Genomic DNA, 25,245 nt, shown 5'->3' with positions numbered 1-25,245 from the left:
CTCCCTTGCTTCCAAAGTAAGATTGCTCCGTCTGCTATTTTGGTTTAGGATTAAGACTATCCCTTAACTATTGGCGTATGCATTCGCTGTGGCGGATGTAAAATGCAGGGACACAGTCAATAAAATCAGCTGGCTGAGAGGGGTTAAGAACCTGCTTGCAGCTATTGGATTGGGTGACATATGGGAAGCCAATGATTCCACCTTGCTCTCCTGTAAATGCGATGTGAAGAATGCCTACTGGGGGTGGGTGATTCAGGAGGAAATGAGTTGCAGGGCTCGGGGGATGCTCACTCTAGATTTAAGGGCTGATAAATTACTTTGTTCCCTGGAAGGATACCTTCAGGTTTCGTACTCTTCCCCTTGAAGATTTTATTAGCATGTAATGTTTACCTGTCCATTATTCGCGAGGCTGAGGAAAAATTGGCTTACCCCAATTTACAAGGTAATGGGAACTGAAAATTATCAGATTACACTGAGGATCTTGAAGTCTGATGCCAGGCCACTATTCGCTTTTGCGGGGGCAAATGTTTTGGGCCAAATGTGGGGTAATAGAGGTAGGGCCCAGAGGGCGAATAATACGTGAAGTTTAACCAAATTTCTCAGGCTATAGCTTTTTAATTTTTTTTTTTATAGACTGCTTCCTTTGAGGCTGAGTATGAAGCATTCTGTACCCTGGTATCTGGTTCTTATTATGGTTTTATTACTGTTTTATTGTATCTCATGAATCTTATATTCTGGCGCACTTTACCATGGTCTTGCTGCTTTTATATTGTACTCAAAATTCTGACACACTTTACCATGGTCTTGATGTTTTTATATTGTACTTTTGTCTGTTCTTATATAATTCTCTACCAAATGGCATCGGTAACAAGCATTTGCAAAGCAATAGGTCTCGCATTATTAAAGTTAGAGCTATTGGCATTGTAAATGCCAATGCCTTTTATTTAGGTTTTTGTCTTTAAAACATAAATAAAAGGCATTGTCATTTACAAGGCTAATAGCTTAAACTCTTGCAAAAGTGAGAACTATTGCATTGCAAATAAACTCACAGAGGCACCCAATGCCGGTCAGGTGGCATGCTGCGTAAAGGACAAGATTTCAGTGTACATGTTTATGCAACGCTCTCAAATACATAGCCCATGCCTCTTTGAAGAAATTGCTAGTTACACTTCTTTTGCCATGCCCCTTTTAGAGAACCTTTTTCATCCTTTCTGAAGATCTGGGTCTAACCTAAATCGAAATATATGAATTAATTAATCCAACAACGTACAGTTTCAGCCTTCATTAATAAATGCAGCAAGCTGAACTGGACCTTCTTGCAAAATTCTGGGTCATCGGCCATGTGATGTCACACCTGTGATGTCATTAAGGTCAAACGGCGTATGATGTCCATTCTGCTACCCCTAGCATTTTGGTGAATCACGTGCATGGAGCCAAGTAAAATGATCATGACCTCAAATTAAATGTAACCTCCGTGCATTTTAACAACCCCAACCTGAAATCCTGCACCTACTTAAATGACCTTGATAAATCAACGTTTTCAAACAATCCTACACACCATTACAGATCGTGTATGTCTAAGTGAAAAAGACTTGCTCTCAGACTAGCACCTTACATGTTGCATTCCAATTTTAGGTATGTTCTGAAACTTATCGGATTCCGACAGTGCTCGAAATAAAATATAAATGAGCAGGTACTCACTATCCCTTAGCATCTATTTTCTACTGAGAAGTATGCTGCCGTTAAAAAGTATTGCACCCCTGCTGAGAAGTGCCTTGCTAATTATATAGTGCAGGTACCCCGTGCCCGCCCACTATAAGCACTAGATTACTGGAATTCTTTCACCAGGCTCCGCGATCCTCACAATCACTATGTAGACAGTTACAGTTATCCACACTTGGGCACACTGAAGAGCTGGGGGGATTACAACCCATTTAAAAATACTAATGAGTTCCCTGCAAACTTATTTGCGACTCTGCAGAGTCGATCTACGAAACAGACCCATGTATCGAGTGAGTGCTCCTGCCCGAGTCTTGGTGCAGGGCCATGCTGCCTGTATTGGTCCTTGCTGGAAGAGAACACTCCTTTAAAGGACAATGCGTTGGCATCTTCGAGCATTTGCGTTAGTATAACTCTAAACAATGATCTGCCAACATCATAGCCTCACCTAATGGGGTGGTCGATTTAAAAAAAAAAAAAAAAACGCGCATCTCGAAGTGGGTGGGACACCTTCAGAAAACCATTAACGTTCCCCTAAAATGCCCCGAGGGTGCCAGACAAAGCTAAGCATGTTTTTTGGTCACAGATGATAGTGTGTTCAGAACGTTGCTGCCCACTGCCAGTATGTTCTACATAAATTATCTCATACCGTTGTAATTAATGTTAATTACAGGGTGCTTTAAAAAATACTCATTTATCTGGGAAGACATGTGCTAGTCATTTGTTAAATGTATTGAATCGCTTTGTTTACATTTAAAAGAAATCAAATAAGCCAAGAGCGGTATTTTAATTATTGCCAGTTCCATTTTCTGCTCGACATGCTACTCAGCTTCTATTGATGTTGTAATAAAATGTGAACATTTCGGGAAGACCGCTGACTGAGGCCATACAGAGACTCGGGGTGGTTCCCTTCACCTGTCGGCCATCTGCTGGGATGTAGCCCGGCACACGGCTGACTAAAATGTGTGTCTTCAGCTCATAGGCGTAGGTTTTCAGACTAGTCACTGCTCGATTCTTTAGCACAATTCAAAAGAGAGTTTTTGTGAGGGATGAACTCGGCTTCTTTTTAAAGCTCAGAAACTGCATTTACAGCGCTTGAAAGAAAGAAATGCCCCCACGAGCCTCTCTGGGCTCGCAACTTGAGGAATGCCTGGAGCCTCTCTGGGCTCCAAGTAAAGAAATGCCCCCATGAGCGTTGGAGGTGCCCGCTGTCAACCGGGGGCCGCTCTAAGTGAAAAGACCCTGCCCCCGCACTCACCGAGACCTCGCTGGTGCTGCGGGGGGCGGGAACCACTGCCGGTCTCTTCCTTCAGGCAGCGCGGGGCTCCTCTTCCACACCGGAGCCCCGCCTGCACTCCCAGCCGCTCTCCCTTCACGTCGGGGCTCTCCTCTCGCTGGGGGAGCCTCTTGGTCAGACGCCGTAGGTTCCTTTTTTACAAAGCTGTGCTCTCGCAACTACATTAAGGTGTTACATAAAAAGTACAATGACCAATGTAATTCAGTGAACAGAAGCAGATTCTTTCGTGTGTTTCTTGTCACAGCAAGATGATGGTTTATTGGTTCCAGACTTGAGAAATGTCATAGTTAGCCGACACGTGTTTCGTCGTGTGCAGTTGAGTCAACACGACTCTTCAGGGCTGGTGGTACAAAAATAACGTATGCATATTCAGTTATGCGTCATATCACTGTAACATACTGCATATGGTGACTGGAGTGCACCCTACATGCAGTAGTGACGTGCGTATCCATTCGCACATAGTGAATGTGTTTGGTGATGACGCTCGAGATCTAGGGAGTGTGTCACTACAAGGAAGTGAGTGGTAAACCTTGAAGGTAGTGCAGAGGTGGTGAAGTTTGGTGATATAACGTCTGGGTAAGTGATGAGTGTTCGCACGCACACAGTAATCCTGCCAAACGAAGGTTTGTGAAGTGATGAAGCGTCCAAAAGAAAACAATCTAAAGTGAAGTGATGTGTGAAAATAATGGTGATAAGTTCAAATGGCAGCGTATTAAATGTGGTTTAGAATTAACAAATCGACGGTGTCCGGAGTAAGTTAAAGGAAAACAGACTCTCTCTAAGCGGTAAAGTAATTACCTTAAAACTCAACTCCAAAAGTATGGGTTGAGACTAGTCTGGACCCCGTAGTTGTGTTCTATGTGGGTAGATGAGAGAGAGACTGGAGGAAGAAAGGAAAAAAAACTCATCAGGAAGGCATTGAAATGGGGGATGTCCACGGACATCTATTTATCTCATGAGCATCAGAGTAGTAAGGTTGAAAAAGGGGACAGAGTGGAAGGAGTCCTTACCACTATGTCATTAAGAATCAAATTTGTGACTGAGTAGGAATGGTGTATCCAGTAGAGTCACGTTCAAGATACACTTGTTGCCGCTAAATTCCGCCCTATTATGTAGGTCAAAGTCTTCGAATTTTAGCACTCTAGTAAAGAGAAAAGCATGAAATGAAGAGTTATCAGGCTTGAAGTGCCGTATTTTGCGGCGCTCTAAATAACATTAGTTCTAATGTTGGCGGAAATCATAGGTGGCTTGTGGATAAAGCAGTACCTGAATACGGGTGCGTATCAGGCAGTAGCCGGGAGGGGATCCATCTGTAGAAGTGCTTCAGAAAACGGGTTCGTTTTCTCTTTGGCGGTGTGCTGTAGAAAGTGAAAAGATTGTAAGCGCACGCATTAGACATGCGAGAGCCTGGTTGTATGCGCTTCGAAAGTTGATTTTAGAGGGAAAATAGTTGTAGCGGGGAAAGCCCAACAACTTACCCGTAGTGCGGTATCCCTCCTCTGTTGGTTCCCGGTCGTCGTCTCTCGTGTACGGACACGTGACCTGGGGGGGAGGTGTCGTTATATAGGACTATTAGACATAAACGATGTCGGGTCATTTACTGTCAAAACATGGACGCCATGTTTAAGAGGGGAGCTATTAGTGCGAGATGTTCCGTATTAGAGTATTATTATGTTGTATATGAATGGACGTGTGCAATTGTGCCACAATTATTGTAAGGGGAAATGATGCGTACCGAAACAGGATATGTGAGCAATATTGGTTCAATTATTAATATAAGAAGAGTAAATTCTACCAACTATAGGTAGAGGAAAAATGTATTTTAGCGACTGTCGAGCTACTTTATCTTACTCTGTTTAATACATGGTAAATTCAGATTGCGCAGTGTCCTTTCGATTAGGTGATACGTAAAATGTGAATGCCCACGGCTGGTGTGGCCCGGTGCTCCTAGACGTGGTGTGTTATATAGAGAGCATTATAGATTACATGGCTGCCACAAGGGTGAGGGTGCACCATCATCACCATTCATTCGTGAGTTAACTCATAATGTTCTCGAAAATAATTCATTTCAATATAAATTGGCAAACGGTGTGATTGATTGCATGTGACAGACCACAGTGCAGGTAAAACATTAAATTATACAGTACATCTTAAATTCTGTACTAAACAGTACATGCAGTCGGTGGCATCATCCTCTTTCAAATAATTATAAACATCTCTAGCATTGTCTATGTTTACTACTGTGAATCAGTGACTGGTATTCAAAAACAACAATGCCGTAAATGTTACAAATAGAGGATCCCAAGGGGTAACTCTTAGTCACCCAGAAAGTATTGAAGCTCAGGATCGTAGTTAAGCCCATGTTCCACGCACACACGAAAGAATCTGCTTCTGTTCATTGAATTACATTGGTCATTGTACTTTTTATGTAACACCTTAATGTAGTTGCGAGAGCACAGCTTTGTAAATTTGTCTAGTCTTTGACTTTTTTAGACGGTTAAGGGTGTTTTCCGCCTGCTCTTTACGCACTACACATCAACCATTCACTCAACACACTGTAACGTAGAAATTGAGGCAGTGCGCCCTTGGTATCTGAAATTTCTAAAAAAAAAAACCCAGATCAGTTCACTTCAAATTGTGTCAGATTGGGTGCCTCCACGTTACCATTTTTTAATTTCCAGATCTAACCCATTTCCCATACTTGTCCATCACATCATGGACAGAGACAAAGCAGCGGCAGATCTCTTTGATAATCTGGCCAAAGGCATGCCCACACACCAGGCATCGGCCACAGCAGGTCCTGTACGTATAGAGGGTTTAAGAGAGAAGTTCATCAAACTAGAGAAACTTAAGAAACAAGAAAACTCCCGTTGGTGGGACGGAGCAACCCTTAAACACTATCTGAGACTTAAACTAGTTCCCAGAGGACTACGGTCCCACATTTTCCCGACCTATGATGATCTAGACCGAGATCTCATGATCAAATGGAAAGACTCACTGAATCAGAATTCCATTACACTCATGGATATTCTTATTGAGAGTGCTATAGACAATGCTAGAGATGTTTATAATTATTTGAAAGAGGATGATGCCACCGACTGCATGTACTGTTTAGTACAGAATTTAAGATGTACTGTATAATTTAATGTTTTACCTGCACTGTGGTCTGTCACATGCAATCAATCACACCGTTTGCCAATTTATATTGAAATGAATTATTTTCGAGAACATTATGAGTTAACTCACGAATGAATGGTGATGATGGTGCACCCTCACCCTTGTGGCAGCCATGTAATCTATAATGCTCTCTATATAACACACCATGTCTATGATCACCGGGCCACACCAGCCGTGGGCATTCACATTTTACGTATCACCTAATCGAAAGGACACTGCGCAATCTGAATTTACCATGTATTAAACAGAGTAAGATAAAGTAGCTCGACAGTCGCTAAAATACATTTTTCCTCTACCTATAGTTGGTAGAATTTACTCTTCTTATATTAATAATTGAACCAATATTGCTCACATATCCTGTTTTGGTACGCATCATTTCCCCTTACAATAATTGTGGCACAATTGCACACGTCCATTCATATACAACATAATAATACTCTAATACGGAACATCTCGCACTAATAGCTCCCCTCTTAAACATGGCGTCCATGTTTTGACAGTAAATGACCCGACATCGTTTATGTCTAATAGTCCTATATAACGACACCTCCCCCCAGGTCACGTGTCCGTACACGAGAGACGACGACCGGGAACCAACAGAGGAGGGATACCGCACTACGGGTAAGTTGTTGGGCTTTCCCCGCTACAACTATTTTCCCTCTAAAATCAACTTTCGAAGCGCATACAACCAGGCTCTCGCATGTCTAATGCGTGCGCTTACAATCTTTTCACTTTCTACAGCACACCGCCAAAGAGAAAACGAACCCGTTTTCTGAAGCACTTCTACAGATGGATCCCCTCCCGGCTACTGCCTGATACGCACCCGTATTCAGGTACTGCTTTATCCACAAGCCACCTATGATTTCCGCCAACATTAGAACTAATGTTATTTAGAGCGCCGCGAAATACGGCACTTCAAGCCTGATAACTCTTGCATTTCATGCTTTTCTCTTTACTAGAGTGCTAAAATTCGAAGACTTTGACCTACATAATAGGGCGGAATTTAGCGGCAACAAGTGTATCTTGAACGTGACTCTACTGGATACACCATTCCTACTCAGTCACAAATTTGATTCTTAATGACATAGTGGTAAGGACTCCTTCCACTCTGTCCCCTTTTTCAACCTTACTACTCTGATGCTCATGAGATAAATAGATGTCCGTGGACATCCCCCCATTTCAATGCCTTCCTGATGAGTTTTTTTTCCTTTCTTCCTCCAGTCTCTCTCTCTCATCTACCCACATAGAACACAACTACGGGGTCCAGACTAGTCTCAACCCATACTTTTGGAGTTGAGTTTTAAGGTAATTACTTTACCGCTTAGAGAGAGTCTGTTTTCCTTTAACTTACTCCGGACACCGTCGATTTGTTAATTCTAAACCACATTTAATACGCTGCCATTTGAACTTATCACCATTATTTTCACACATCACTTCACTTTAGATTGTTTTCTTTTGGATGCTTCATCACTTCACAAACCTTCGTTTGGCAGGATTACTGTGTGCGTGCGAACACTCCTCACTTACCCAGACGTTATATCACCAAACTTCACCACCTCTGCACTACCACTCAAGGTTTACCACTCACTTCCTTGTAGTGACACACTCCCTAGATCTCGAGCGTCATCACCAAACACATTCACTATGTGCGAATGGATACGCACGTCACTACTGCATGTAGGGTGCACTCCAGTCACCATATGCAGTATGTTACAGTGATATGACGCATAACTGAATATGCATACGTTATTTTTGTACCACCAGCCCTGAAGAGTCGTGTTGACTGAACTGCACACGACGAAACACGTGTCGGCTAACTGTGACATTTCTCAAGTCTGGAACCAATAAACCATCATCTTGCTGTGACAAGAAACACACAAAAGAATCTGCTTCTGTTCATTGAATTACATTGGTCATTGTACTTTTTATGTAACACCTTAATGTTGTTGCGAGAGCACAGCTTTGTAAATTTGTCTAGTCTTTGACTTTTTTAGACGGTTAAGGGTGTTTTCCGCCTGCTCTTTACGCACTACACATCAACCATTCACTCAACACACTGTAACATAGAAATTGAGGCAGTGCGCCCTTGGTATCTGAAATTTCTAAAAAAAAACCCAGATCAGTTCGCCGTAGGTTCCTTCTCGCTCTGCGGCTGCGGGGCGGGACTTCCGGACGCCTCCTGCCCTCCGTGCGAGGACCGCGGTGACCCTTTTCAGGCACTGCAGGCTGGGGGTTGAAATCAACCGAGGGGTAGGCTCCCTCGTTAAATTTAAATATATAAAGCGAAGTGCCCCGAGCGACTGCTGCTCGACTGCTGCTGCTGGAATGGAGCCTAAACACAGTTTCCTTACGGCGCATTGAGGAGGTGGTGGTGAGCAACGAGTGCCGCGGCCGCCAGCTGGGCAAGGGTGTGTGTGCGTGCGCAGCGGCGGGGGGGGGGGTTCTTTGTGTGTGTGTGTGTGCGTGTGTGTATGCACGGCGCCGGGGGGGTGTTCTCTGTGCGTGCGTGTACGCAGCAGGGGGGTGGGGGGGTTCTCTATGTGTGCGTGTGTGCGCTGAGGCGGGGGGGGTTCTGTATGTGTGTGTGTGTGTGTGTGTGTGTGCGTGTGTGTCTGCTTACAACGAGCCATGGGAGACAGGAAGCGCGCCCGACCTGATCCGTTTACGCGCGCGTGCACATCTCTTGTCTCCTGTCTCCCTTGGCTCGTTGTAAGCAGAAATGATTGCAATAGAGTCTCACAGCAACGATCGCTTCGCGATCGGTTCGCAGGTGCGAGACCTAAAAAGGAATTGATGTGGACAACAACCGATTATATTTAATTTTAAATAATGTTATCGTATGATTGTGCATGTTATACAAGGCTATTAACCTAGCATTGCTGTTATCCACTTTTATCGGTTTTATTAGGTCGATGTATACATTTTATGGATTATATGATTGTTAAAACAGAACTTAGCAATGGTAGAACTCGTCATATCATTGTTGCACATTTTTATGCTTTAACCTGGCCTCTGATTGTTTTGCATTTTATTGTACTATCCCAATACCATTGACATATTGTAAGGGAACTTTTAGGACTTTATGTCGAAATAAAGTAATTGAACTGAATTAATCATAGTTATAGCATATAAAAAAGATCTCTACACATTTGCAGTATTGCTAAAGTAAAAATGATTTGCTAATTTTAACAAGCTTCTTTATCCATTTGTAGGTATTTTCTTAAAGTAACAATTGTAAGACGACTTACAGATTTGGTAAAAGAATATGATCTTATTGTTCACCAGCTTGCCACATATCCAGATGTTAACAACTCTATCAAAATGGAAGTTGGCATTGAGGACTGTCTACACATAGAATTTGAATATAATAAATCAAAGTAAGTGTTGTATTTGTATTATTATAAAGCTCATAGCCAAATAACAAAAGTGTATAGGAAATTAGTTCAGTAATACAGGTGTTCCTATTTGGTGAGGTGAACATGAGTGAGAGTGGCCATGAGTAGTCTGAGAACTGAGATGAACCTTTTCCATTTTCAGTAACCCGCTTGGGTTTTTTTGTTGTTGCATCTTTGTACAACACTTATACCGCACAAAAGATTGCCTCAACTCACATAAAAGAGAAGCAGTTGGAAGCTAAAAGGAAAGAGGAAGAGAACCTTGTGAATAGGGTGATCGCACACCGGACAGACTTCTAGTATGTTGTGACTTGATGGTCTTATGTATGTGGCTACAGGTAGGATAAGCATGAGGGGCACAGAACAGGTATTGGGAGGATGAAGTATGGGGAGCAAGAAGCAATTGAGGTCAGGAAGAATTAGGAAACAGGAAAGAGACAAACCTAAAATGTAACATCTTCTAAAAAGATTTGTTTACCGGAGTGCCCAGAAAAGAGTAGGAAGGGGCCCTCATTTCCCTTGCTGCTTGGGATTCTGGGAGAACTGTGGTTCTCATTTTCCCTGCTGCACATGTTTGTTAGGAAACCGATTTCTTGAATTGCAATGTGGCGCTGAAGGATTCAGTTAAGAAGTTATTGAATGGAAACAACGAATTAGGCCAAGTAGCATGGCGGAAGTCCTTTACAGCTCCTGCATCTTCCACCATTGCACTATAAATAACATCTCTTTTTTTCACGAGTACAGGTTTCGTGTCCTGAAAGGCAGGTCAGCAAAGGATGCCCCTACACAATACTGTTATGTAACAACCAGTAAATATGATTCGAATAACTTTTTATTTGTGATTCTTCAGTTATTCAGCCATATAGATGTGTTCCACATCAGTAAAATATAAGAAAATAATCACCCCCTGAATGCTTCTATATCACAAATGCAAATGTTAAATTAGACAATGTATCATACGTTTATTATTAGTATGGAACAGGTAAAGCGAATTAAGTGGGATCAGTCATCGGGGCACTCATTCACTATTTGTAAGGAATCCTGTTCTGATTCGCTGACAGACCCTTTGAAATGTAATCGAATTATTGAAGAATGGGAAATTATACTAGTGCAGTTAAGGAAAAGCATTCCACTTGCTGTTTATGGCCCATGAATATGTGGGTTCGTTCTAATGTTATGATGAGAGGTTCCTTTGTGATGGCAAAGAGCTGGGGCGAAAGTTGACACCCCTGGTCAGTTAGTTCCCTCAGTAACTGCAATATTTGATGTCAGTTCACTGTTTTTTTAAAAAAAAATTCCTGTTGGTTTACCATAGCAGGAATGAATGTTCTCATGTTGAAGTCAAGGACAGTTTTTTCCCAACACTTGTTCCAAAAAGCCCATTCAGTTCTTGTAGAGGCCATCTGTGCATCATAGTATCATCTGGGTTTCAATCTCCAGCTACCCACTGCTAGCCGACCTTTGTCCCTGTCTATCTGCTCTTAATTTTTTGAAAAGCTTCTTTCAATTTTTCCAGTGATGGCGGCAAACAAGAAAAAAAACTAGATCAGCCACTTTGTGAATGTACACCTCCAAGCAGAGATATAAAATAGTATGCACTTGTAAACACTGCACTGAGAAACACATCTGGCCAATACCAAGTGACCTTAGACAAACTAAACCTCCCAACAGAATACCCCTATACAAATCAAGCATATGGCAATGTGTAGTGATTTCTCACATTCCCCCCACCCCCTGTCAACATTATACATTCATTTGGGTCCAGACAGCTGCTTCACTCTGAGCATCAGACACAAGATACCAACCCAAGGAAGTGGGTAGCATAAGAAAAACAAATGTGTCCATATTTTCATTAAAGAATTTCAAGTATGCTAATCATTTCACGCACCCAAAATACACAAATTTTCTTCTTTTGGCTTGTAACAATGCCAAGGAGGCATATTTTCTTCTGTTGGCTGGTACCTTCTTTGCCTACCCCATAAGGGAACAAGTGGCGGCGTCACCAATATAACACGTATTATCGTGGTAAGTAGTTAGAAACGTTTTGACCAAAATGTGATGCTCGGGCAATGCCATGCTATATGGACAAAATCTGCTCCAAGCCTCCCACATCTGCGCATTTGTCATCTTCTCTGAACCACAGCTTGTGTACTAGTGGTGGTGTATGGTACATCTAATGCAAATATTTAAAGTGCACCCAACGGTGTCCGCTAATCCATGATACACATCTAATTTATGCATAGCAGAATAGGCACTGCTTCTCAGTAATTACACATTTTCTTTCCCAGGTTCTCCGAGGGGAAGATGAAGCAGGCCCACTTCCCTTTTTGGCTTCTCAATATAGCACTGAAATACACTGTTCGAGGCATATGAGCTGCAGATCCTACATTTAGCAATAGATCGCCACCTGGTGTTAGGCTCGGATGATTGCAGGTTGTTGTCTTCTTGGAAGAAATCTTTGTAGTCACGAGATAGATGACTCCTCCCTTGGACAATACTGTGCATGTTCATCAAATCCATCCTCAGATTGTTTTTTTCCGCCACTGGAAGAGATATTTTTGATTTGTTCCAATTTATTTGCAGGCCAGCCACACAACTAAATTTTTAAATCTCCCTGATGAGTTGTGTGATATTTTTTGACAGGATGTTTAACATAAAGGAAAATGTCATCCACATATAGTGAAACAAAGGTTGTATAGCCTCCCATACGTATTCTCCTGTGTGCATGACATTCCCTGAGGATACAGGCCAGGGGCTTCATAACTATAGTGGGCAGCAAGGGTGATAGAGGAAACCCCTGCCTTGTGCCACTGGCGATCAGGAAGGACTTTGACTGTTGGTTATTCACCCTAATACTAGCAGTTGGTTCAGCATTCTGCAACCTGTTTTTACTCCATAGTTCCTTGCTTACCCTAGGCACCTAACCCGGTGGAGTTTTTTTCTAAAAACCTGGAGCCGCCCAATGGAACGTTTGAAAAGGGATGTGATCCACTGGGAATCGCTCCCATTGACCTTGTTAGGGAAGGCAGCACTGTATAAGATGATGGCGCTGCCCAGGTTCCTTTATGCTCTGGAGAACACGCCATTCCCTATACCTCCTAAATACTTTAAACAAATTGCGGCTCAGGTGTCCACACTGTTGTGAGGCGCCAAGCCGGCACGTATAGCACAGGTAAACTGCACCGGGGATGGTATGATGGCCGAATAGCACTCCCTAATGTCCAGCTGTACTATTGGGCAGCGCACCTTAAAGTCATCAATTAGTGGATTCACGCCTCACAAGCGGACCCCGCATACAAGGCGGGCAGCTTTCAGTTGGGAACAGGAAGTATGCTGTCTGCTCTTTATAATAAAGGTCAAATTCCGAAACTGATAGGTCCCACGAAACACAGTAGCGATATGGCATGCAGCGCAGGCACGGTTGGGATGGCAGGGAGTTATCACCCAGCTTACCCTGCTCTGGGACACTAAACGATTGGAAAATCTCAGAAACATCAAGGGCTTTACTCAATGGGGGACCTGTGGGACAAGGGGAGGGTGCTCCGTTTGAACGGCTTGAGCAGAAGTACGAGCTAGCGCCGACTGAAATTTTCAGATATACACAGATTAGACGTGCACTGCTTTCTGCTTTGCCAGAAGGCACGGAAGTGCCCGAGGCCTCCCCAATGGAGGATAGGCTGTTAACAGACTATATGCAAAAACGGACCACATAGTTTACATACCGAAAACTCATTACTAACCTGCCAGACCCCACAGTCTCTCTCAAGGAGAAGTGGGCGCGCGAGGTGGGGGACCTTGACGAAACGGAATGGCAGGAGGCGTTGGCCTCGCCGAAGGAGGTGGGGATACCCTCTAGACTCAGGCTGGTACAGCTCAAAGTACTGCACCGTATATACCACACTAGATACACCCTATGCAGGGCACACCATCCCTATTGCCTTAGAGGATGCGGGGAAGAGGGGACATTATATCATACAATGTGGCAGCGTCCCAAGATAGCTGACTATTGGAAAAAAATGAGAACGGTGTAAAAGATGGAGGGGGTGTCCCTAATCCCAGAACCACGAAGGTGCCTGCTAAATATCTAGGAGCCGAATTACCTCGCGCATCAGGTGCAGGCATGGGTAACGATGGGGCTAATGGTAGCTAAGCGGAACATAGCGCAGAGATGGAGGGTGGCAGAGGTACCATCTTTAGCAGCGTGGTGTAAAGACATGGACATGGCCATGATGGCGGAGAGAACGGTGTTTATTAATCGGGGCTGCCCCCAGAAATGGAGCAGGATATGGGGGGCATGGAATACATTCCGGGGAGAGATTTGTGATCCACCGCCTGACCGTGCTGAAGAAAGTTCGGATGGGGAGCAATAAAGTGGGGGTCAAAATGAACCTAGAAGATTTATGTGGAGAAATGCATAACAGAAAGATCTGTATCGACGATAGACCTACTTTGTTAATATGGGAATATAAATTGATAGTGCTGTATGAAAATGTACAACCTGTAATAAATGCCACAGTTTGCTTTGAAAACAATAAAACCGATTTTCAAACAAAAAAAAGCTTTACTTAGTAAAGTGACTCATGCAGATGCATATTAGGTGGATAAGATCTTCTTTTGGACTTCCCCATAGGCGACACATTTTTACTTCAATATTTTTCCACTCTGAAGCATCTGCCAGTGAAGGATTTTTCAAAAATGCAAGCCATAAGCTGTTTTATTAGGTGGACCGGGAAAGTCAAATCTAAGTAAGCTGCTTGTTTGAGAACCTTGTAGTTGTTGAAAACTGTCCAGGTGTGGGATATCTGGCTCAAAATACTTTTGTCAAGCAAGAGCGAATTAAGTTTTGAGACTTTATTAAGTGTGGACTTGAATGTTACATAAGCCAAATTTTTGTTCATTGTGTATTGTGCAAATAGCGCATATGTGATATGTTAGGACTTTTCTCTAGCTCTAACCGCAAAGCCTCGTTTAGTTTAGTGTCCAACGAATTTTGCTTTATTCGGTGCCACACTTTAATTGTGGAGTATAACCAGCCAACTGTCTCGTTCATTAAACCAAATTCCAATCGCAATTGAGTGGGGGATGACATTTGAGGAAGATAAAAAACCCTTTTGAAGATGCTGGTTGTTAGGTTAAGTGAAGTTGCTTCTTTTCCTTGGAGGGCAAAGCTGACATAGGTTAAAGTTGGCAGTGTTTTTGCCGTTATTACAGTGATCAGTGGTTTGAGTGAGGGCCCCCCCCCCCCCCCAATTTTACTGCCAGTGTGCCAGTGTCTTATAGGCAAAAGTTAGTGCACTTCCCTGTTGAGCTCTGTAGTTTTTCTGTTCTCACTGGTTTAATTTATTATCAAGGTAGAATCCCAAGTATTTGTAGCTTGACACGTTCTTCAAGGCTTTGCCTTCAAGATAGATGTTATACGGACTTGCTGGCCGGTTGCTAAAAAGCATTGTTTTTGTTTTTGCTATATTCATTTCTAGCTTGTTTACTGTTAACAAATCTACAAAACCAGTTATTAGCCTCCTGAAACCAGTCTTGGTCAAACTGAGTAGGACTGTGTCGGTGGTGTAGGCGAGGTGCAAAAGGGATAAGAATCTCAGACGCGGCGAATGAGATTGATTTGTGCTAAGTTTATCCAATAGATCAGCTAAAAATAAGTTAAATAAATGGGGAGCCAGCACGCATCCCTGCTTCAGACACTTATTTGTGTTCCATTTTCTTGAGACTCTTGATCCATCTCTGAGTTTTCCTCTAACCCATGTATACTTGTAAAATAGCTGTACCCTTTTTTTAAATTCTTTCTGGTATGTTCTATGATCTTAGTTTCATCCATAATAATTTCCGATACTTGCTGTCAAAAGTGGCTTTTAAATCAATAAAGCAGAGATGCAAGCTCTGTTTGTTTATTTTGCATTTCTCAGCTATTAGGCTGATTGATAGAATGTAGGAGATTGTACCAATCCCTTTTCTAAAGCCCATCTGGTTTATGGGGATCCGGTTTAGATCTTTGGATCAGCCAACCAGGTCTTCCAGGATCAAGGAGGCTAGGTATTTAGCTTCGACGTTTAGCAATTCACTCAGTCTATAATTCAGTGTATTTGATCTGTCACCCCTTTATAAATTGGTGTCAGAATTGAGCCTTGCCAGTTGTCTGGAATTTGATTTAACAGTTCAACTTTGGCAAAAAGAGAGTCACTAGCTGGGAGCTCTAATAAACTAGGTTGTGTTTAAAAACTGCTGGGGGGACACCGCTGGGGCCAGGTGCACCATCTCTTTTGCTTATTACGTTTTTTATAGCATCTGTTGTATAAGGAGAACAGTTTGAGCTGGCGTCCTTTAAAGACTCAAGGTTGTCAATGGTAGCATTAGCGTAGGTGAATTGGTCCCTAGCGCCTTGTTTTTGCGAAAGGCTGGGAAGGACCTGGTTGGTCTGTGCCTGTTCATGAGTGTGGTGCAGTGTCTTAAATTTCAGAGATATATAGTTGGCCCAGTCCTATTCCTGAACATTTGATGATACGATGTTCTTAGGCCGGTTCCACTGATTTATTGTTAGCCAAAATGTATTCAAGTTATGTTGTCTCACTTTATATATTAACTTTACCCAGAAAGTGTCTGCAGGAAGGTCTGCCAGAAAGTAGTACCATGCTTTTATCCAGTTGGTATTCCCTAATACCGACTCAGCAAGATGCTCTTTCATTGTAACGAATTGCTGCGGAGTCATTCCGCTTGACCAGTTAAAACATTTTGAGTATGTAGTGTTCAAATTACCTTCCTGGCCTGTCACAGTTTGCAGTCTTGGCAAAGTCAGGTTCAAAGCAATATGTTGGGTTGAGTGATCACTTATTGTGGTGTACTCTATATAAAAATGTTCATGGAGCGGCATTAATGGGAACATTATGATCGTATAGTCCAGTGTCGATCGAGATTTTGGGCCGTGATACGTATTTTTTGGTGCAGTGTCTTCGTTAATGCCGTGAAGGCCTACAAGAAAGTAGGACCATGCTTTTATCCAGTTGGTATTCCATAATAATGACTCGGCAAGATGCTCTTTCATTGTAACTAATTGCTGCTGAGTCACTTTTGCAGGCTTGGCAAAGTCTGATTGAAAACAATATGTTGGATTAAGTGATTACTTATTGTGTTGTACTCTATATAAAAATGTGCAAGGAGCAGCATTAATGGGAGCATTATGATCGTATAGTCCAGTGCCAATTGAGAGAGGGGGCCGTAATATGTATATTTTGGTGGGGTGTATTCTTCAGATCTTTTATTAATCACCCGCATTCCCTGATATTCTAAAGCTGTTACTAGGTGATGGCCGAATGGATCTTTCCGAGTATGCTTATTCGAAGACTGTTGCTTTATGCTCCAAAAAGTATTGTCAGCTATCAGGTTTTGGTCTTCGTCAGAAGTATAAAGTAGGTTTGTGTTGAAGTCACCTGTCAGAACAATAGTCCATGCTGGTTCAGCACCATACGAATTTGAATAAAAAGTTATAATTCGAATAGTGTTGTTCTTCCTTTTCTTTTGGTCCGTTGGTTGTGCATAATAATTAATCAGAATTACTGTTGTGGTTTTTCCCGGACTTCAGTATGAGAGCTTGATAAGTTGAATACTAGGATCTGGAGAGATAAGCTGCTCCGATGTGATTTTTTAAAGCTAATGCAACATAATTGTGATTACATCTTTCGGCCGCCACAGAGCAATGAGTAAAAGCAGCTATGGGAGATCTTCCGGAGCCAATGTCTCTTGTAAGGCAATTAGATCACAGTTGTCCCACTTATGGAGGGGAAACCCTTCTTCAAGAAGCTTTTTTGCACTGGCTATATTCAAGGATAGACTGTGGCCCACGTTTCCATGAGCATTACTGATTTTCTCTGTTCTTTGTCACACCGTCTTCTTGTTGGCGAGGGTGCCTAAAAGCCAGCCCCATTGGTTGAAGCTTGAATTTGTTACTTTTTGCCGGTTTGTAATTGAACTGTCCAGGGTTGCGTCTACCCTGCTGCTGCCCCTGGCATTTTGTAATATTGAATAGACTTGTTTGTTTGCCAATGGTTTATTGGAGTCTGGTTTCGTTTGGTACGGTTGGAGATCCGACAGTGGTGAGGTGTATCGATTTTTTGCTGGTGCAGATAATTGTATACCCTAGGCAGCAAATTGGTCAGAATTATCTATTATTAACTGAGCTGTCTCGGGCGACTGCCATGTGGTTAGCGTTTGTTCGATGGCATCTTTTTGTAATGAGGACAGTAACTGAACCGCCTACAAGTCGGCTGTGCGTATCTGAATCAAATCGGGTATTTCCGCCATGAGTCTTAATATGTTACTTCTGATTAGTATGCGTGTCTTAATTGCGATTCATATTCCGGAGTAAAAATTATCTGCTGCTTTGTGCAGTTGGACTTTAGTGCATCTCTTAGGTTTTCCTCTTAGGTGTTCCTTAGCTGTACTGTCCATTGGGCAGAGTTAGTCTGGTTTATAATGTGGAATCTTAATTGGGGTTGCAATAGCTGATCGTCTTCACTTGCTTTCTGGAGGGCACTGTTTTTTTATAAGTGCCCCTGGAAGTCCTGAGCACGTAGTCTTTTTTTATTTCGTGCTGCTGAGAGCCTGGAGTATGGTCTGGGGTGAACTGTTCTACCGTTATTACTGCTGATGATTTTACATTCTTGTTTGACGAAGTGCATTCCGTTAGGCTAGTCGAGTTTTTTTTTATTTGGAAGCATTAGTTTCTGGGTTGGGTGAGTGATGTAATCCTGGAGGCACCTGGGTAGACCATTTCTTCTTTCCTTCCATGCCTGTATGTTTTTTTTATGTCTAATGTGAGCGAACTCTCTCTGTTTTCCGACTTAAGTATTTCCATTTCAGCTTGGATGTTATCCCGGACCGTAGTGATGGTGTCCCAGGATAGTTTTTTAGTAAATCTTGGTGATTCTGCGTTCGGGCAAACGGCCCATTGTTTAAGTCAGTTTGGGAGGAAAGAGGAGTGGCGGGTGTTAGGGAAGAAGAACGCCTTTCTGTACGTTTTATGTCATGTAGCCTGGAGAAGATTGGATATAGTTTGGTTGTATTGTCCATCTTGACCTCGCTAGTTTTATTTCTTGCTTTTCTTTCTCTCTTTTTTGCCCTCTAGATTGCAACAATGGTTTTGATTGACTCGAAAAGGTTTCATAGTTTGTTCTGCATCTGTATTCTCAACCTTTTCTGTAAAGGACGACCGGCTGGAGTTGTTGATTCCTGATGCATTGGTTGGTGCTGCTGTTGAAAGCTGCTCTTTTGTAGTTGGGCCGGGATAATTTTTGTCCGTTGGTGAACTAACCAAGCGTCTATTAAGGCGGAGGATCTGTTCCAGCAAGTTTGGTAAAAGCCTTTGTTTATCTGATATTGGCCGCATGCATATACCTCTGGAGATATGTGGATTGTGCTCTTGTTGTTAGATTGGTTAATTATTCATTTTCAAGTTTATCTTGGAGATGTAGGAGGCCATGACAATCGTTAGGTCAATTTGAATGTCCAATTTATCTGACTTCAGAATCAAAGTATTTGTTGATGCTTGAAGTGCTGTCAGCATCGGGGCAATACGTTCCGTCTGGGTCAGTGACCTGTCGCTAGCCGCGTTAGCTGACGGGAGGAAAGCAGCCAAGTTTGCCATTCGCTGTAGACTGGATACAGCTGATTCATTGGACAGAGCATTTTCATCGTTTGTGGCCCTTAGGCGCCACACCTGGTTGAGAACTACTAGCTATTCAAAGGATGTCCAAGCCTTGCTGATGACATGCCCTTTGATGGCTCTCCTCTCTATGGAGAAAAGGCGGAGTCAGCGCTAGAACACTTCAAGGACAGCAGAGGTACAGTCTTGGCCCCTCGCCAACCCCAGTCCACCTTTCCCGGCTACAGCAAGGGCTTCCACCCGTGTCTCTAACAACCCAGCCACCATGGCACGCAAGCTTTCTAGCCCCTACATGTTCGAGGACTCAGCACCCACAGGCCACATGGGTCAGATAGCCAGAAGTCGGTCTAGCCCACCACTCCCCTGCCAGGCGCAGCTTCCAAGTCTCTTAAGTTTGAACTCCGAACATCATAGTCACCCAGTGGGGGGCACGATATGCCATCATCTGCACCACTGGAGGTAGATAACGTCAGACCGCAAGGTTCTAAAGATTGTCCGAAGGGGCTACAATCTCCCCTTCATGTCTACCCTTCCGCCATTGCCACCTACGTACCACAGGCTGACAGAGAACTACAACTCCTTACTCGGCCGGGGAGTGGGGCTACCTCATGGCGCCACATTGTTTGAATACTTTGAGTGGGGGGCTGCCTTACCTATTTCCTTCCCCCTCTACCCCTTGAGATTGTTCTGCCACAGATAGGATACCAGCAACAGACCCTTGGGGAAAAAAGGGTTAAAACTGATTTGTATATGGCTGATTCCAAACTGGGGTGGCGTGGTGAGCAACAAAAGAATGGATTAAACACAGATACAGGACAGAGGGTGAATGTTTGATTTGTTCAGCCTTCTGCCCATCATATGTTTTTATTTGCTTTTGTCACACTAAGTGGGAAGGGTATGCCCAGACGTGGCTCCCATGCTCACTGTGTCACTGGATTCAAGCTAGCCTAGCTGATGAGGGGTGATTTTCTGAAACCGGTCCCTGTGTGCTTGTTTCCGGTTCAGGGAGGACCTGGCCTGACAGTTCGGGCTGGACTGTTCCCATGGGGGGCAGGGTAAAGACTGATTTGCCAATGTGAATACCACCCGCCATTCCAGGTCAGTAGAGAGCTGCCGCTGTGCCTACCGCTCCAGAGAGAGAATCTGGGCCTCCAGGGTTATTGTCTGTTCTATTTTGAAGGCTTCTTTGCCCCGCACATACCCCTTAATTAGCCCTCTCAGGGCTGGTTTGTTTGAAGCCCATAATGTGCCTGCCGACTCCACCGTACCCCCATTTACTTTAACTAATCTCCTCTTTAATCTTGGAGCACCCCTGGTCCGAAAGGTATCATGCGTTGATACGCCACATGGGCCGCTACACAGCAGTGGGAAGGCCACTTTGGAGCAAAGGAGGGACAGGGTCAGAGGTTCCTCTGGGTAGGGTCTTGATCTCTGAGAGCTGCAGGACGTCTTATGTGCCACTGAAGTGTGTGTGTAAGTGGGAACGTGGGGATGTCAGGTTTGCCATGCATCACAAACCCCCATTTAATCCGCCCAAGCCATAAACTGTGGGGAGCTGGCCCCACGCCTCGGCCAAGGTGGGCCAGAGGTATCCATCTCAAGGTGCAGAAACACATTAAAGGTGCCCCCACCACAGTGGCACCATGCAGGAGGGTAAGAAGAAGGGTCCCAACAGATTGCAGCATGCTCGTAAGCAGGTGTTGCAGGACGTATACCGACAGGTTATAAGGCTGCCCCTCCATCGTGCCCTCTCTCCCCATGTACCCCCCGGGGGTAAACATAAGACACAGTTTTCACCAATGGGAACCCTTTATGCAACAAGATAGCCACCCCTCGGGATCCCTGGGAAATGCCCGCATGATATATGCAATCATAACCAAACGGCCCAGGAAGGGATGATGGGCACCCAGGAGGTCCATTTCCTAAAACATAAGAATTGCCGGTTGAAACCTCCAAACATGGCGGAGGACAGTAGGCCATTAACGTTCCATGATATTATCTTAAGGCCACCATCTGGAGGAAAAGACAACCTGCCCATGCCTGGGAGCCAGATTCTCAATGGGCTAGGTGAGATCCTACTCCAGCTCGGGGCAGCGACATCACCGTTGGGGCCAGTTCGGGCCTATGATTGACTCGACCTGCCTGGTGGCGGCGGGGTCAAACAAACTAAAACCAACATTACACGCCACCCCCCCAACTCCCCCTTTCATCTCATACTTCTACCCTAGAAGCATCTGTCTCCCTAACTTCACTCATAACGCTAGAAAAACCGGGCCGGAGGCCAACTGTCCCAACAACCGCATGAGACCCCATTTCAGCAGGATCCTAGTGCCTGACAATAGGATGCTGGCTCTGTATATACTATACCAAAGTAAGGTATAGTGTGCACAAAGTCCAGTGGATTCCAAAGGTAGGCAGAGGTAAAAGTAGATAATCTTACTCTCTATTTGTGGTAGTGTGGGCAAGCAGTAAGGCTTCATCAGAGGGTGTGTTAAGCATTCACACACTCAAAGACTGAACTCAGACCAACTTGTTTGTATAAAATTATTCTTTAGTTGTATTTAATTTTCTACAACCTAGCCAGGCTTGGTACAGGTAAGTATAATAACACTTTGAGAGAATAATGCAGTTAAATACAGTTTGAATGCAGTTGCATGCAATTGGATTGGTTACCGGTAAGTCGCTTGTTTGTAAAACAATTGGCATTACTTTTCAGATTACTTTTTTAGTTACTTTTTCTACTCCATGTGATATGCCTAGATTTCACACTGGGACATTTCCTAGAGAAAAGGTAAGTAAATCAGTTTTTGTAGATTTGCATTTTCTTATGGTTTCATACAAACCAACTCCACACTTGGAAGACTTTTCACATAAAAGCAGCCAATGCAGTCCTACGGGAGATAAGTGTTATCAGTCTATGGGTAAGTACTTAGTCTTGTGAGTTGGTTTTCTGGGGGTAGAACAAGGGTTCCCCCAGTGTCAAGGATGCACTCTCAAAGCATCCTCAGCGGCACTAGGGTGGCTGGGTGCAGAGTGCCGATGCCGAGTGTTATCCAATGGCGGATGGGGGCCTCCAGTTGGAGGCTGCTCACGAGCAGGACACAAGGTTGTGGGAGCAAAGCTCCTGGACTTAAGCTCAGGGCAAAGGGGGGTCCGGTATAGCACACAAGGCGCACCCACAGTGGCAGCCAGGTGCAGAGTGCTGTTTTGGCATCGAGTGACACATTTTCTTCAATGGGAGTTGCCGGTTTCGGATTTTGGTTGCAAGCTCGGTCCAGGAAGACTTTCGGGAGGAACCAAAAGCTGAGCAGGTAAGTTGGAGGGCTCTGGTACGAAGGTGCACCTCGGGTTCTCTTCTGCAGGGCACAGGGCGGCTGGATGCAAGGTTGTCTTTTTAGGTTGGATTTCGCCTTACTGGGCCATTCGCAGTTGGGAGGGTCTCCGTGCAGCGGCTCCAGGTGACGTCTGGGAATCCTGGAGGGGTTAACTCACAGTGAACCTGGTCTCTGCAGCGCTGGGGGACCTTGCTGTGACCGGTGGGCCTCTCTAACTCTGGCCGTAGGCGTCGGTTGCAGTGGTGGTTCCGGGCGTCGGGTTTCTTTGTCTTCAGCAGGCTCCGAGTCTTGGTTTGGAGATTTTTTGAACAGAGCTCTGTTCATAGGAAATCCGGTCTTCGTGGAAGTCAGTCAGTCCTCTTAGGGGTTATGAAGGTCGCTGGCTGCAGGACAAGGCGACTTTTGGAGCAGGATCTCTGGAAACTACAGACAGGCCGGTAGGGCTGGGGCCAAGTCAGTTGTTCTCTGCAGTCTCCTTTGTTGGGTGTCTTCTTTTTGTTCCTCTTCTTCATACTTTGCTGGAATCTGTCTTCTGGTTCAGGGCTGCGCCCTAAATACTGCATTTAGGGGGCGTTTTAGGGGTCTCTACGTCAGCAGCCAATGGGCTACTGACCTTGGGGTGACTACACCCTTGGTGTGCTTACCCCACGTCGGGGAGTGGGCACAATCCCTAATCCTGATTGGAGAGTGCCTGCCATCTGCAAGATGGTGGGCACTGAAGAGTGAGCTTCACCTCGCCTCCCCGGACTGAGTGATGGGGTTGAAAGAGGTGGGCACACTTTCTGGGCTGTGCTAGTTTTTTCCCACCAGTCTTCCCACCGAAAAAGAGAGGAGACCGGAAGGGGGCCTGCTTTACAAAGGCGGCAAGGCCTTTGAAGCTCCCCTGCCACAGATGGCTCTTCCTGGCCCGGGGGAGGAGTGACCACCTCTGCCCAGGAAAGGAAAGTTTCTTTTTTTTTATTTCAAATCTTTTTTATTAAAGAATAAGGATGAAAATAAAGACAATACAATAAATCTTCAAAGGTACGAATGAATAAATTGTTGGTAACATGATACTTACAATAATCAAAAAGCAAATCAAGGAGAGAAGATAAGAAAAGGGAGGGAGAGAGAGAAAGAGAGGAAGAGGAGAGAAAAGAGAGAAGAGGAGAGAAAGATGAGGCGAGAAGAGAGAGGACAGGTGTATCCATAGGGCAATAGCAATTGGCTTACCCAGACTTGGCACACTGTGTGTGTAGCAGAGAATATACAATAAGCATAAAAAAACCAACACATCAAATTCCATCTAGATTCTATCTAGCAAAGCCGAGTGTTGAGATGCATGTCATGGTGGTTCAAAGTGGGAGGATGACGCATCCAGGGATGACCAGAGTTTTTTGTTCGAAGGCTTCCAGGTGGCGGACTGTAGTGCAGGATTATCTGCCCCTCTTAAAAATGAAAGCCATTCTAGCCACATTTTGAAGTTGACCTCAGCAAAAATTTTCCATTTGTGTAGTATGACCTTGCATGCCAATGTCAACATAATATCAAGCAATTGTCTGTCATGAATGTCCGGCAATTGTGCTTCCAGAGGACCTAAAATGACATATATGAATTCCTGGATAGGCGTGATTCCAAGCACCTGTTGAATGTATGTAAATATTTTATTCCAAAATGGTTGCAATAGGGAACAATGAAAAAACATGTGTGCCAAGTCACCAGGTGCTTCTTGGCAGTTCCAACAGGTAGGCGTATCCCTCAGTTTACATTTAAACAATCTCTGGGGGGTCCAGAACACTCTGTTTAACAGCATATATTTAGTTTGACATAGGATCGGGGATATCTTGTTTGTCAGTGCGGTGCTGTGTTACCTCCCAGTCTAATGCAATGCCTGTGGAATTAGGTTCCGATTCCCACTTACTTTCGGTCAGCCTATGTGGTTTCTTGGGCAGAGGGAGGAGCAATTTATATATTCTTGATACAAAATGATCAGCATGGTACAGTATTCGGAGACGGGTCACCAGCCAGGGTAAGTCTGTATTGAGGGGGCATTTGGAGATAGCGGCCTTCAGTTTTAGGAACTGGTAAAATTCTATGGGTGGTAGGCTAAACTTTTCTTGCAATGTCGAAAAGGGTAGGGGTCTGCCATTTTCATAGAGGTCATTCACTATGTGTATACCTTTTCCAGCCCACAGTTCCCAGTAAAGGGTCTTCCCCTCTATCCGGATCCTAGGGTTATGCCATAGTGAGAGTAGGGTGGATCTCTTGATCACCAGAGCGGTCTTATGGTACTGGTCAAGTCGGAGAAGTGCTCTTCTGGTATTTAGAAGGATGTATTTAGAGTGAGGTATATGAGCCAAGTCCATGGTGAGGAGAGACGAGAGGGGTGCATCTGCCATTAACGACCGTTTATAGTTAGCCATACTGGAGTGTAGGATGTATCATCAACCAGCCAGAGGGCCCCTTGCTTACAGAGGAAAGCCGTTTGGTAGTTCCTGAACGAGGGCAGGCCCAGGCCGCCCTTATCTTTTGCTAGTTGCAGCTTTTTCAGTGATATCCTGGCTTTTTTCCCTCGCCACAGGAACTCTCCGAACAACTTGTCTACCTTCTTGATGAATTCGTCTGAGAAAGTCATGGGGAGCATGCAAGCCAGGTAGTTAACTAGAGGCGTGCACA

General features: G+C 44.2%; 1 protein-coding gene across 2 annotated transcripts in view; it reads left to right on the top strand.

The window, feature by feature from the left end:
- The window catches only part of VPS26A (VPS26 retromer complex component A), a 352,216-nt gene that overhangs the window by 140,357 nt on the left and 186,614 nt on the right, over positions 1 to 25,245 (top strand). For both annotated transcript variants that reach the window (XM_086922395.1, XM_086922394.1), the window contains exon 5: positions 9,406 to 9,570. In XM_086922395.1, coding sequence (XP_086778521.1) covers positions 9,406 to 9,570 — 165 coding nt within the window. The remainder of the gene's footprint in view (positions 1 to 9,405; positions 9,571 to 25,245) is intronic.

The sequence above is a fragment of the Lissotriton vulgaris genome, chromosome 5, assembly GCF_964263255.1.
Source record: "Lissotriton vulgaris chromosome 5, aLisVul1.2, whole genome shotgun sequence".
NCBI classification, from domain to species: domain Eukaryota; kingdom Metazoa; phylum Chordata; class Amphibia; order Caudata; family Salamandridae; genus Lissotriton; species Lissotriton vulgaris.
The sequence above is the reverse complement of the archived record's forward strand: the minus strand, read 5'-3'. Positions and strand labels throughout refer to the sequence as shown.